The 13390-nt window shown below is 39.6% G+C and overlaps 1 protein-coding gene across 1 annotated transcript in view; it reads left to right on the forward strand.

Annotated features, from left to right (window-relative positions):
- LOC137165978 (disks large 1 tumor suppressor protein-like) overlaps nucleotides 1–13109 on the forward strand; it is a 263745-nt gene extending 250636 nt beyond the window's left edge. Inside the window, exons 6-7 of the mRNA XM_067567537.1 lie at nucleotides 1987–2061; nucleotides 13002–13109. Of these exons, the coding sequence (XP_067423638.1) occupies nucleotides 1987–2061; nucleotides 13002–13109 (183 nt within the window). The remainder of the gene's footprint in view (nucleotides 1–1986; nucleotides 2062–13001) is intronic.
- The last annotated feature ends 281 nt before the right edge of the window (nucleotides 13110–13390 follow it).

Raw genomic sequence — 13390 nt, forward strand, 5'->3', positions numbered from 1 at the left:
ACCACTTTCTGAAACATTTGCCTTTTGGGATGAAAATTTTCTTATTAGGTCTCTGCCCACTGGTGTTTTTAAGTCATCAGCTTCTAAAAACTGGGTTTTATAATAAAAGTTGTTTTTCAACCCAACTCCATTCAGCTGTTTGAGTTAAGAGTATGTAAAATACAGCACACTTTGACTATTGTAAAACATTCTGGTGATTTCTTTTTCTTTGTTTTAATGAAGATACAAAAATAGCAGAAGTTTGAAAGTTACATTTCTCACTGGAGAGAAACTTATGGTCCTAGGCCCTGATCCTACAAAGGAATGTGCCTCTGGAATCCCATGGCAAAGAGTTGCTGTATGGAATGTCTCCCTTTGAAGGAGTAGAAACTTCAACTGGAAAAAAATGGGTTTGATTAAAGAATCAAGTCCTACAACTTTTAAAAAGAAAAAAAATCCAAAACTTGACAATGTCTCATACAGCTGGTTGATAAAAGTTTATTTCTGGTTTTATTATTTTTTATTAGGTTACATAATGTTGCTGTCACATTCACACCTCTCCTTTTAGGAGAGCAAAACATGTCCACGAATATAACTGCTATAATACTGGTAATTTTTCAGCTTCTACAAAGAACATTTTCAGAGCTTTTGTTTAATGGTACAGAGGCTCTTGCTGGCAATCTGTCCCTCTTCTTAATGTGCTTTGAAGGTATATATGTGAAAATATAGGAACCGGTAATCACCGGGTTTAAGTTTTGGGGAACACAAAGCTGACACTGAGACTTGTACTTGTTTGCTTGAACAGTATTTATCATTGTAACACTTTAAAAAAATCTTTTATTATTTATAGATAAAGAACACAGTACAGTTCCTAATATAGCACAATAGGTTAATGTGCTCACATCAGGCTCAAAGTTGAAAACAGTGTGAAGTCTATCACTTACTGCCCACAGAGATTGTGTTCTCCTGTGTTCTCAATGTGAAAAAAATTGTGTTTAGTTGCCTGTAGCATACGTATCATAAGCTCTAAATGAAAGGAAATTTCATCCTGCATTGTATCTGCCTCTCTGTGCTTCAGGAACACACATAATTACACAAGTCCTCCAATTTAAACAGGTAAATGATAGTTTCATTCCTATATGAAAAGTAAAGAATAGAGGTGGGAGATCCCAGAATTATTTTGAACTTTTCTTCAGGGACTCTGACCCAAGCTACTGTGTGATTTAGTTTTAACTGGCTTGCCAGCGCATGGAACCTTAGGTAAAATGTAATTGAATTGCAACAAATACAAGAGAAATTATAGGGAGAACTGTCCAGATTCCTAGTGGTAGAGGATTGGACTGCTGTGTAGAGAACCAGAGTTTAAAGTAACTCCTTGTTCTTTTGTTTTTGCAGTCAGGTTTTAGGGAAATATGGGAGTGACATAACATATCAACTCTGTGGATGGGATTGCTTTGTTCTTTTTTTCATGGTATTCACCCTCCCCCCTCTCCCCCCCCCCCACGCCAGTTTGAGTAGAAAGTCATGCTTGAGTAGAAAGACACTTCTGCTGGAAAGTAAGGGTGGTGATGGTGGTTCAGGCTGGAGTTATCATTGGTCTAAAGAATATGGGCTTACATGGGGAGACATGCAACCTGTCGTGAAGATGGGAGTTAAAAGCCAAACCCTATCTACTGCTTGTGTCCTTGTTCTTTGAAGGGTTTCCGTGCTGAAGAATGCCAGATGGCAGTTGTTTGGGGTTCAGTGTCAATGAAGCATGTGTCCCCCCACAAAACTGTGAAAGACACCGCAAAACTAACTGGTAAAATGTTAGTGCCTTTTTAATAATGGGAACTAACGTCTAATTTCCCACATATGACCCTGGGAAATCACTCTGAAAGATCTAATGGGTACTAGCAAATGCTAGGAAATGCAAATCTGAGATTGATGCTCCATTTTTAATGGAGCTCATTGTACACAGAGGTTGCAACTCGTATTGTGTATAATGCCGTTTTCACTTATTTGCAGCAGAGCCATGGCAGATGCCCTTCCCACAAATGCTCAGTCGAAGCACCTGCCTGGATACCCATTCAACACTCTACCGTAAGTTTGAGACTTTTGATACAAAGATTTGAGAGACTGAAGGGTAAGTCTCTGTGCTTAGAGCAGCGCCAATAGTATAAAACTGAATGTTCAGTGCACTGCAGAAATAAATAAATAACAAGCTGTAAGGCTGGAATGATCTGCTTTTGAAGTTAGACTGCTGAAACATTGGTATGGTAGGGATTATTTATAATTCTTTTGACGTGTAGAACCATCAGGACTTTAATTTACTGCATGCTAGGAACTGGAAGCAAAATCAATATCTTTTACAGATGTTCTGTGGGTGATATTCAGACTCTGAGGCAGGAAGGGTTACTCATTACTGCTGCCACTGCTGTTCTCTCTGCATGGGTCATACTTGGTGCACTGACAGGCATTGCTTTAACTCCTCCTGGTCTAGAGGCATAGCTAATGGAGAATTAATTAGCATGCTCCACTCATGGTCTGCCAGAAACAGATACTTTAGCCAACAGGCCTTCTCCAGACTTGGTGCTTATGCTGGGAGTGAGAGAAGGATCTCTTTCTTTCCACAGCCCTGGAGGAGAGAGAGACTGAAGTCATTATTGCCCTCCAGTCCCTCTGTGGAGAAAAGGATTCTCCTAGAACTGACAATGTAATCACCATAATATCAGAGCACCTCATTCTTTAATACATTTATTCTCTCACCACCCCTGTGAGGTAGGGAAGTGTTGTTATTCCCATTTTACAGATGGAAAACTGAAGCATGGAGAAACTAAGTGACTTGTGTAAGGTTACACAGGGAGTCTGTGGCAGAGCAGGGACTTGAACGCAGGTCTCCCCATTCTAGCTTAGTTCCATAACCACTGGACCAGTCTATCTTTTGCTCAGGGGGTGCGTCTTTTGCCCTCTGTAGAACCTGAGGTGGCAGCAGTGCATGAGGGTTCTTCCCCATTTCTCTTCCAGATAGTCTTCCTCCCTCCCTGTGTAGTGAATGAAAAGGGAGGTTGGCCTAGGTCAAAGACAGTGAGACCAACCCAACACCTCACAGCTACTTGTGTGATAAAAATAACAACCCATCAGCACTTTCCTCTGGCTACTTGAAGTGGAGGAGGACAGTAGGCAAGCAGAATTCCAAGCTCCATACCCAAATTTGGATGAATGCTGCATTTTTTAACATTGTACATTCCTTATTCTGGGCTAACAACATTTCCCCAAAACCCAGAGCATGGAATTAACAAAGCTTTTTCCTTTGGGGGAAAAAAAAACCCCAAAACAAAACAGGTGGTCCAAGGCAGTGTGAACAGCCCATTTTAACATTTGAATCTGAAAAATGTCATTATTATTGTTCACATAATATGCATAGCGCGCTAGGTGCTTCATGGACTAATAAGCAGACAAGCTCAATCTATGTAAAAACATCTTCTGGGACTGTATGTATTTGGATGATGATTCTTCAGCTGGATCTGAAGTTCCCACTTATAGGAACTACACTCCTGGGCCCTATTCCCCCCTCCCTCCACCCGCCACTGTCCCATTGGAATCTGTGGGAACTGCTCAGATCTGGCAGGGGAACAACAGGGCCCAAGCATAATTTTTTTTTTTTTTTTTTTTTTTAAATTAAGAGAATCTTTCAAAGAAACTAAACAAACACATTTTAAGTTTGGGTTGGGAACATATCTTACTATAACTAGTCTGAATATAGCCTACTGACAGGGCTAAATCCTCAGGTGATGTAAATCATTGTCGTCAGTTGACTTCAATGGATGTATGTGATTTACACCAGCTGGCCAGGATTACGTTTATATTTTCTTTGACACTGGACCCCATAGAAAATGTTGGACAAGCACCTATCGAACATGGCACCCAATATGGGGGATGCCCAAATAGACAACTTAAATCCAATGAATGATTTATCTCTCTCTCTAATAACGCTAACAGGTGCTCATCCTTTGCTGTTCTTACAATACATTAAAATAACCAATATTGTATTCACTGTCTAGCTGTAGTCAAGTAGATGGCCTAAAATTACCAACCAAGAAAACCTTCAATTGCACTATGCCAATTTACAACTTACCAAGAGTCGGCCCACTATCTCATTCATACTGCTCTAATTTATCTACATGAGATTCCCAGCCAGCTCATCCTCAAAAGCTTTGGAACATAAATTGGCTTTGCAGTGGCTCTGGAAGATTAACGGATCTGAACTCTGGCAGACCAATGAAGTGAAGCAAGTTCTAGAGTCGAGGAGCTTTCATGGAGAAGCTCTGCTGACTGCTCTTCTTTTTTACACAGAGGGAGTGCCAGCTTGAGCACCACAAGTGTGGCACTGTGGCAGGGGGAGAGAGATGATTAGTGTATTAGGCATTTGACATCAAAACTTGATGACTTGACAACCAGTTGGACTTATTTTCCAGGGGTGGCAGTGACTGGCTTTTTGGCTATTTGTTTGCTGTTTCCTTAAGCAGCAGTTATTTTTATGACCATCTAAGTATTTGTTTGGTTATTTGTCTTTTGATCCATCATAATATAAAGTTTACTTTTATGTTATTGAATTTTGCGTGTTTATCCCCTTCTTGCCTGTTATTAAGCCAGATGTATGTGTGGATAGCTTCTGTAGCCCTCCAATCTTGCAAAGATCACATGCTTGCCTATTGTCAGGAAAAGTTAAACTGAAGGCCTGAATTCATTGCCTTTGTTTTAAATGTCTGTGGCTTAAAGTTTCTATGGCTCTGATATATTATTTTTAGACTATTTTGGCATAAAACTACCATTATGATATAGTGTAACAATTCAGATTTCACCTGGGTAATACATATCTATATTATTTTTGGATGAAGAGTCCAAAGCATTAGTTAATAAAATTATGATGACCTAGTTAGATGCTGCTTCAGATGTGTTTTAGGCTCGCTACAAAGGTTGTACTTGAGTGCACTGAAATTAGCTAAGTGCTGCCATACCTATAACTTGTGGATAGTAAACTACAAGAAGTGCTTTCTCTTACATAAATATTTTGTCCCTCCATTCATTAAGGGTGGCTGTGGCTGCGCTCAAGTTTTGTCGTGTCTTCCAAAAGATTTGCAGTGTTTGATTATAAAACACTCCTGAAGGAGCTTACTGTAGAGGGGGAAAGTAAACCTTAGGATTACTGGGCTTATTTTCTAGCTGGATGCAAGCATACCAAAGTATTGCATGCCGTTGGGGACTCTGTATTGCAAAATGATTTGGGAATGTCTCTCCTTCCCTGCAAAGTCGACAGCTCCTCTTGAATTCAGCAGATCTTCTTGCCTTTCCTCATCCTGAAGCTTTAGAGAATCCTTATGCTTTTTCCTGCCACAGTGTCCACAGAGCTCCTTGGCTTTCTCCTTTCACTGCAAAATTCCCTCTCTGTGGTCCCCTGCCATTAGGAAGTAGCAAGACGGGGGGAGGGGGGAGAAGAGTATGTGGGCCAAAAGAAGTTGAATTGGTGCATGCCCTTGCATTCTATGAGGCACTGCACTGCACTGGGTCTCAATCTCTGCTATTACACAGGTTGGGTGAGAAGAAAGGGAGATGTATGGCCCATGGTTCTGAGAAAAGGGGAATCTACCTGATCAAAAGACTGCATAAAAGGAGTCACAGGTATTACTATAGCCCATAGACAGCGTTAGAGCTGCAGAGCTGTGGCAGAGGTGCTCCTCCCCTTTTGAATTCAATGGGAGCTGTGAACTTTCAGCGTTTTTGAAAACCTGGCCCTAAATCGCTCTGCCTGAGATCTCTACAGGGGCTCTGAGTATTATTGTTCTATTTAACTGGGATTGGTGAACCCTTTGGGGACACTTGGGTTTCAAATTTTTCTTTCTTCAGTTCATCTGTAGGAGCTATAATTTGTAATGAAGTGGCAAATCCAGAGGAACATCCATTTTCAAAGATATTAGCCTACATTGCATAAAGAGTCTGTGCATCGGTAAAGACAATCATTTCTGGCTGACAACTAATCCAGATGCTTGTGTTCAGATTTACCTCACTGGCAACATTTTAAAGAAGTCTATGCTACTGGAGATGGTGTCTCACATATTTCAAGTGTTTGTGTTCTGTGAAAAATATTTTGAAATAGCATATAGTATGGTAGAGCTGAAATATACATATTCAGGTTTGTTTTAAAGCTGTAAGTCTAAGGCAGTCATTTCTGAAATTAATCTTTCTCTTTAAACACAAAATAAATAAATGGTTCTTTTTAGAAGTACCTGCCCTCTCTTGGGGTTTCTTGCTTTGCTTTATAAGTATGTCCCTTTCTCTCTTGTGCAGACACATATATAAAATAAAATAAATAGCTCTGCACACCATAAAGTAAGTTCTGTAGGGTCTCTCTCTTTCTCTGTGCTTACAGCCTTTTTTATGAAAAACCCTGTTCGCTAATAGATTCCTTAGGCAATCCAGATGGCGAGAAATGTTCCTTGCGGCTAATGTGTGGTTCTGAAAACTAAGACATTAAAATAATTCTCCCCCTTGTATCTTCCTTCCCTAGGATATTGTTAATGGTAATTTTTTTAAATACTCAAACCCAGCTTTGTTTTTAAAGGCTGTTTTAATATAGTGTCATTCATTTTTGCTGGTTCACTGTATTCCTGCAGTTCTTCATCAGATCCAAAGCTTCCTTGTCCAAGTCTCTGGGCAATTTACTGTCTGCCTCTTTAGCCTTTAAAAAAAGGCTGTTCTTCCTCTACATTGCTGTCAATCAGTTACCCATTGTCAGCTGCTTTTGCAATATTAGAGAGGCCACTTAAATCCCCCCACCTTTGAATAAAATCAGTTCTGCTTTCTCCTATTTTCATCTTCTCTCTCTCTCTCTCTCTCCCTCCCCCCCCCCATTAGAAAAGGTATGTTATTTCCACAGCCTCTAGCCCTGAGATTAGGTTTGTGAAGGCTTTTAACACTCTCCTATCTTCTGACTGGCTGATTCAGTGGGGAGAGCCCCAGCTGAAGTCAGATAGTGAAGATACCTGTACTGGATTGGCAGCCCAGCTACAGCACTTCCAGCATGACAGCAAATGCTTCTCTTTGGATTGGTGCAAGCAGAAACTAACAATAGTAAATTTTCATCAGTCTGATCTGGTTTTCCTGTACACTCCCATCAGTCTTTTCTGTGTCCATCTATTGTTTCGTCTTCCACTCAAATTGTAAGGCCCAGATCTTCAGAGGTATTTAGGCACCTAACTCCAATTGATTTCAGTGAGAATAAGGAGCCTAAATACCTTTGAGGTATTTAAGGTATTTGAGATCTAAATTCTTTGGGGGCAGGGACCATCTTTTTGTTCTGTGTTTGAACAGTGCCAAGCACAGTGGTGTCCTGGTCCATGACTGGGGCTCCTAGTTGGTACGATAATACAAATAAATAATTAATAAGCCATTTTCTAGAAAATTGGGAAAACATTCCAGACCATGTTTTTTTTCATGGTGTATCATAGGATATGGGAGAACAGGGAGAGAAGAATCTCTGATTGTATTAGAATGATGTTCCTTCTTTCCTGAGCACTGAAATATGCAAGTCATAAATTTACCATTTTAATTTATGACCAACATGTTTGAGAGCCTGATCCTTCTCCCAACCACAAAGGGAGCAAGGAGAGGATCCTAAGATTACAAAGCAATCTCAGATACCCTTAAGCAAAGACAATAATTCAGGTTACAGTTAGTAAGATATACATTAAATAATCCAAAACCATTATCTACTGTTCGGTCTAGATAGTTATTTCATATAATAATCTTTCTAGAAAGTATTTCCCATGAGTTATTTTAACTGAAGAAGTTGATTAAGTACATGTTCTCTCTCTCTTTCTTTGTGTGTGTGTGTGTGTGTGTGTGTGTACACAGAGAACATTTGCTGTCTTTAAAGCTATGTTTACATTATCAAAAGCATCACAATTGCTACAGCAATACCAGTCTCATCACTGTAGTTAAGGTTGTCTCAGCACTTTCATTAAGAACAAGAATTTATAACTTGGCTGTAGAAATTTGCTCTGGGCTGAAACTTGACATTCAAGTTCTTTGTCCAAGGGCAATTTTTTAAGCACAAGCTTTTAAGAATAAATATTGTTTTGACTACATAGGATTATTTTGACTATTTAAGATTTGTTGGACAGTACAAATACATTAAACAGAAGTTAGTATTCTTCTGATTACTGGTGGTGGTGGTGGTTGTTGTTTTTTTGGAACTATTTATCCTCCATCCACAGCTGGTGATTCCTTTCAGTAATAAAAAACTAACTATATCAAAATTCAAATTCCATAATAATAATTCTCATTTATTATTTCTGGATAAAAACTTTGTTAAACGGGAGTTAAGGTTGAGTACATATCAGTAATGTAAGGATTAAACATCACAGTGATGTTGAATTATCACCAAAACAAGCATTAACAAACCCAGGAAATTCCAAGGTTAAACTTAGAGATTCAAACATTTCCAGCCTATGGAAGTGTACAGTTAAGGAATCCAAATAAACTAACTCCTCTTTTTAGTGACACCATGCAATAACCAGACAATTATGATTAGTGCATGTTCGTGTTCATAGTCCCAGATTAGATTAAATTGATTTTAAAGAGGATTTTTTCCCATTATTTTCTTCATATTAATTATTATAGCATAAGAGTCAGTACAGTTAATGGTATAACTGGGGGAGGCTGTACCATGTGTTCTTCATATGTAACAAAGTGACTGAATACCAGCTCTAAAACTACTGAAAAAATTAACCATGGAACTGTGTCTGGCACTTTCATAATTTATATTACATTAGTACCTGGAGGCTGCAACCAAGACCGGAGATTCACTGTAGTACTACACCCTGTACAAACATATAGAAAAATTCTGTCCTTGCCTCTAAATAGACAAGACAGAAAGTAGTATTGTCCTCATTTCACAGATGGAGAACAGAGGCACTAAGTGATGTCCAAGGTCACAAAGAAAGCATGTGGCCAATTTGGGAACAGGACTTAGCTCTCCTGAGTCCTACACCACTGCCTTAACCACAAGACCATCCTTTCTCTCTATAACATTTATTATTATCTATTAATAGTATAAAGAATCTCAAATAAACTCCTCCAATACAAATGATTATCTGCCAATGATAAAATGACAGGGTCAGATTCTACCTTGGGATAAATATGTACAGCTGCTACTGATTTCCATAGGACTTCCAGATACTGTACATATAATTAACACACTGTTTGGCCCATAATTATTAAAATATGTTCTGTCTCACCATCCACCTTCTCCCAAATGCCCAGGAAGAATTTATTTGGCCATAATAGACCATATTTTATATGGTGTTCTCATTCATACTTTTAGATTTCATGCCCTGTTATTCATTCAGCACAGACCATACAATCCCATTTATACTTACAGTGCCATAGAAATTGTTAATAACCCAAAGATCTCTATGCATCACATAGATGGCAGTGAATAACCTATTTGGTAAATATGTGCTATTTGCAAAGTGCTGAGTATCTCCCATGATATGCATGAGAAAGCCCGTCCTGCAAAGTGCGTGTGCAAGTAGGTGGTGAATGGAAATTTCTTTGAAAGTGAATGTAAAAATGTTTTCAAAGGCTTGTGTAAATTATTCTTTCCTGTAGTGTACTTATACCTGTGTTGTTTATTTTTGGGTAATTGGGAAAATGGTCATGCAAATTAGGGCTTGTTTTGATTTTTCTTCCTGTAGAGAGGTAAGAAATGTAGATAGGAAAGTGTCTGCAAACCATATAATAAATAAACTGGTTTGTGTTATTTGAGACCTGTAAATTTTGGATTTGAACTTCTCCACAGATCAGGACGTTCAAATTCAGGGGGCTTGTTCGTTATAGAAGCAGGTCTGAGCTGCATGGTTCAGACCTGGATTTGAACATACCCAAAGTTCAGTGGGACGCAGCATGGGATCAGTGTGTTTTAGCTCAGCCCTATTTGTTGCTGTAATTCGTCATGTTGTTTGAGTAGGGTTTGATCCTGCAAAGTGTTGAGAATCCCCTAGACCCTACAGTGATTGGCACCATATAGACTGATCTATGGATAGATATAGGCCTTCATCTGGCAAGATGCTGAGTGCTCTGATCCAGGTCCTGTGGAGCGGTTAAACAAAAGTTTAATGTAAGCACATGAGTAGTCCCATCAAAACCAATGGGACAACTCACGTATTTAAAGTTAAGTATGCGCTTACGTGCTTTGCTGGCTCAGAATTAGCGTACTCATCATCTTGCGTGCTCAAGCTCATAGAGAGTGTTCACAGTCCTCAGCTCTCACTGATGCCTTGGGAAATGGAGGGAGTTCATCAACTCGCATGCTCAGGACAATAGTTCGTAGAAAGAATAACATTTCATGCTTGTTTGTGGAGAGAGGAGTTGTCTCTAGGATGACCACCCATCCTGAACTGGGTGGGACAGTCCTGAAATATAGAGTTCAAGTCCTGGTCCCGGGCTGACTGACTCTGGGACAGCATTTGTCCCAGATTCTCTGCACCTGCCTGAGTCTCAGGAGTGATGCTAGGTTCTTCCTGATGGTGGTGGTGGTAGGGGCTTGAGGTGGCCCTTAGCCCCTCCTTGCTATGAGGCCCCACCCATGCTCCTCCCACCCCACCCCCAAGACCCTGCCCGCTGGCTAGGCCAGCAGCCGGAGGCAGGCAGTAGTAAGAGCAGCCCAGGGAGCCCGGGCCTCTGAGGGGAGCCCTGGACCTGCTTTCACCTTTTGAAAAGGCAGTCACCCTAGTTGTCTCCCTGCTTCTTTACCCTTCTTTGGAACTTCCCTCCTGATGGCAGCATATGAAATAGTACCCTACTGCTGAGTCTCAGGCTGGCCCTCTTCTCTGTGCAGTGTTGTACTTAGTCTCGTTACAGTAGTAACATAATCATGTTGCTTTCTTTTGTCCAGATTCCCAATCAAATCAGAACAATAGGAACTAAAAAAAAAAAAAAGTAACCTACAAGATTCAATAACTAGCTTTCCATGTGACCATCTGATACTGTCCTCTCTCATCCTATCTCTTCTCTCAGTCTTGTTTTCTTTTCTTGTTGTCCTGGTCTTTGCTTAGGAGTTTGTTTTGTAAAGACTTAAGGACATGCTTAACTTTAATACTGTGACATTCTAAGGTTCCAACTTTAGTAGGATTCATGGTGTTTAAGATAAACGTGTGTATAAGCTTTGGCAGGATCAATGCCTAGGTATATCTTCTGAGTGTCTCTTCTTCTGAGTATCTTCTGAGTAATTCTTCTGAGTGGGGAATCTGTCTGTGTTCTGTGAAGCATCATGTCCCTCTATAAAGCCATATAAATAAATAATGTTAGTTTAAAATGTTCAACTTATTTATTAATATATTTACTCCACATGCATTCTGTTACACTCTTTCACTACCTATTCCCTTACTCTTTCTCAGGCCTTTCTGTCCTATCCAATCTACAGTAGTTATATGGTCTCCATTACCATAGTATCTAAGCAGCTCACAATGTTTAATGTATTTGTCCTCATCACACCCCTGTGGGGACTGCAGTGGGATTTTGACCCCTATGTGCCTAAATCACTTTTGAAAATGAGATTTAGTCTCGTGAATCAGTTAGGCATTGTAACGCTGAGCAAAGCTATGTCTAAATAACTTTAAAAATCTGGGCCTTACACAGGAAGTCATGGCAGAGGAGGGAATAGGCTCGTGTCCTAATCAATGGAGCACATTTCCGCTTCTCCATGCGTTTCTCCCCTCTCCTAAGGAAATACTAATACTTTCCTACTTCACAGGGCTGCTGGGTGACCTAACATTTGTAGTGTTTTGTGACATTTGGATGAAGAGTTCTATTGAAATGCAGATGATTAGGATTTTGGGCTAGATTCTGTTACCTGGACTCACAGTGACTAGTACCTTACTCTGCAAGTGGTCCTATTGCTATAGAGAGTAGAATGTGACCCACTGTGAGTTTGAGCATCAGAATCTGTTCCTGTGTTGTTATCCTTGTTCTCTATCCTTTGTCACACTGTTGAGGATTAAGGAGGGTTATATTTAGGGGCATTGCTGTCTGTATTATTTGATATGTTTTGTATTTTTTGTTTTGTATTTATGGGATGGGCATCTGGAACATGGGTGGTTTTATAAATTCAAGGAAACAAATTAAATAAATGAGAAAAATTCTTACAAAAAGTTAAACCCACTATCCCATTTTTTTCAGTCTCAACCATGCTCTTGTGCTGGTCCCTCCCACCAGGAAATGGAGTAAGATAAACACTGTGCACACAGAACCATCGCCCAAACATCAGCTCTGAGCTGGGAAGCCAAGTCAAAAATTACCCATCAGGAAATTCCTAATTTGTTGGGATTACATAGACTTAATTTTAAAAGGAATTACGTATTATATGGTCAGTAAACCCAAGGAAAGGTGAAGAACTAGACACACAGAGCCAAATTCTGCTCTCTGTTACCATGATGTAAATCTGGATTTACAGTGGCATAACGGGGCAGAATCTAGCCTACCACTTCCACCCCAATAGTCATTTGCAGAGTTTTAAAAAGAAGCAATTAACAAACTGTTAAAAAAAATTATTTTGTGTCTTTATGTTTACACTAGCAGCCCTTGAGTCCATAAATAAACATTTAATTTCGTTGACTAAATTTTGTCTACTTTTGTCAAACTCTTGGGGTGAAATCCTAGCTCCATTAGGGTCAATAGAAGTTTTGCTGTTAATTTCAATGGGGCCAGGATTTCACCCTTGTATTTTTCCTTCAGAGGCAGTGATGAGGAATAATACAGTAGATATTCCTTGTGCCTGTCTAGTTTCTGGATAATACACATTTATAAGAATTGCTGATAAAAACACAGAATCAATCTGCCAGGTCCCAGACTATTTTATATAGTTTTAATTAGAATTGCAGCTTATAAAGAAGACGACTTTGTAATTGAAAAAAGCTAAACATTTTAAAACCATTTTTAATTAATTTACTCAATTCGTTTTATTGTTCTGAATTTCTTCACAGACCTTCCTGTCCATCAGATTCCCCATGCAGACAGGAATGTGGGACCTGCATAACAAGCACAAAATGATCAGCAGCACGGTTCTTGGGGGAAGGAAAGGGAATCGCTGAGCGGAGAGGGGTGGGGATGGTGGAAGGGGACGGAGGAGCAAATACAGAAAACCCTCTGATCATAGTCTTCAAGGAATTTGCTTGGCAAAGAACCACCTATGGTCTGCAGCACTTTATTTGTTAGTAGAGCTACCCTGAGCTGCAAAGTTAGAATGTGGTCCTAGATTTGGAACTTAATAGGTTTTTTTTTTTTTAAATAGTGGAAAAGTGATAAGAGAATAAAATACATAGAAAAATAAAATATATTGGCACATATTTTCTTTTTTAAGTTCTCCACAGTA

Source organism: Emydura macquarii, unplaced genomic scaffold, assembly GCF_026122565.2.
Source record: "Emydura macquarii macquarii isolate MOO-44397 ecotype Brisbane River unplaced genomic scaffold, CSIRO-AGI_Emac_v2 contig_318, whole genome shotgun sequence".
In the NCBI taxonomy this organism is placed as follows: Eukaryota; Metazoa; Chordata; order Testudines; family Chelidae; genus Emydura; species Emydura macquarii.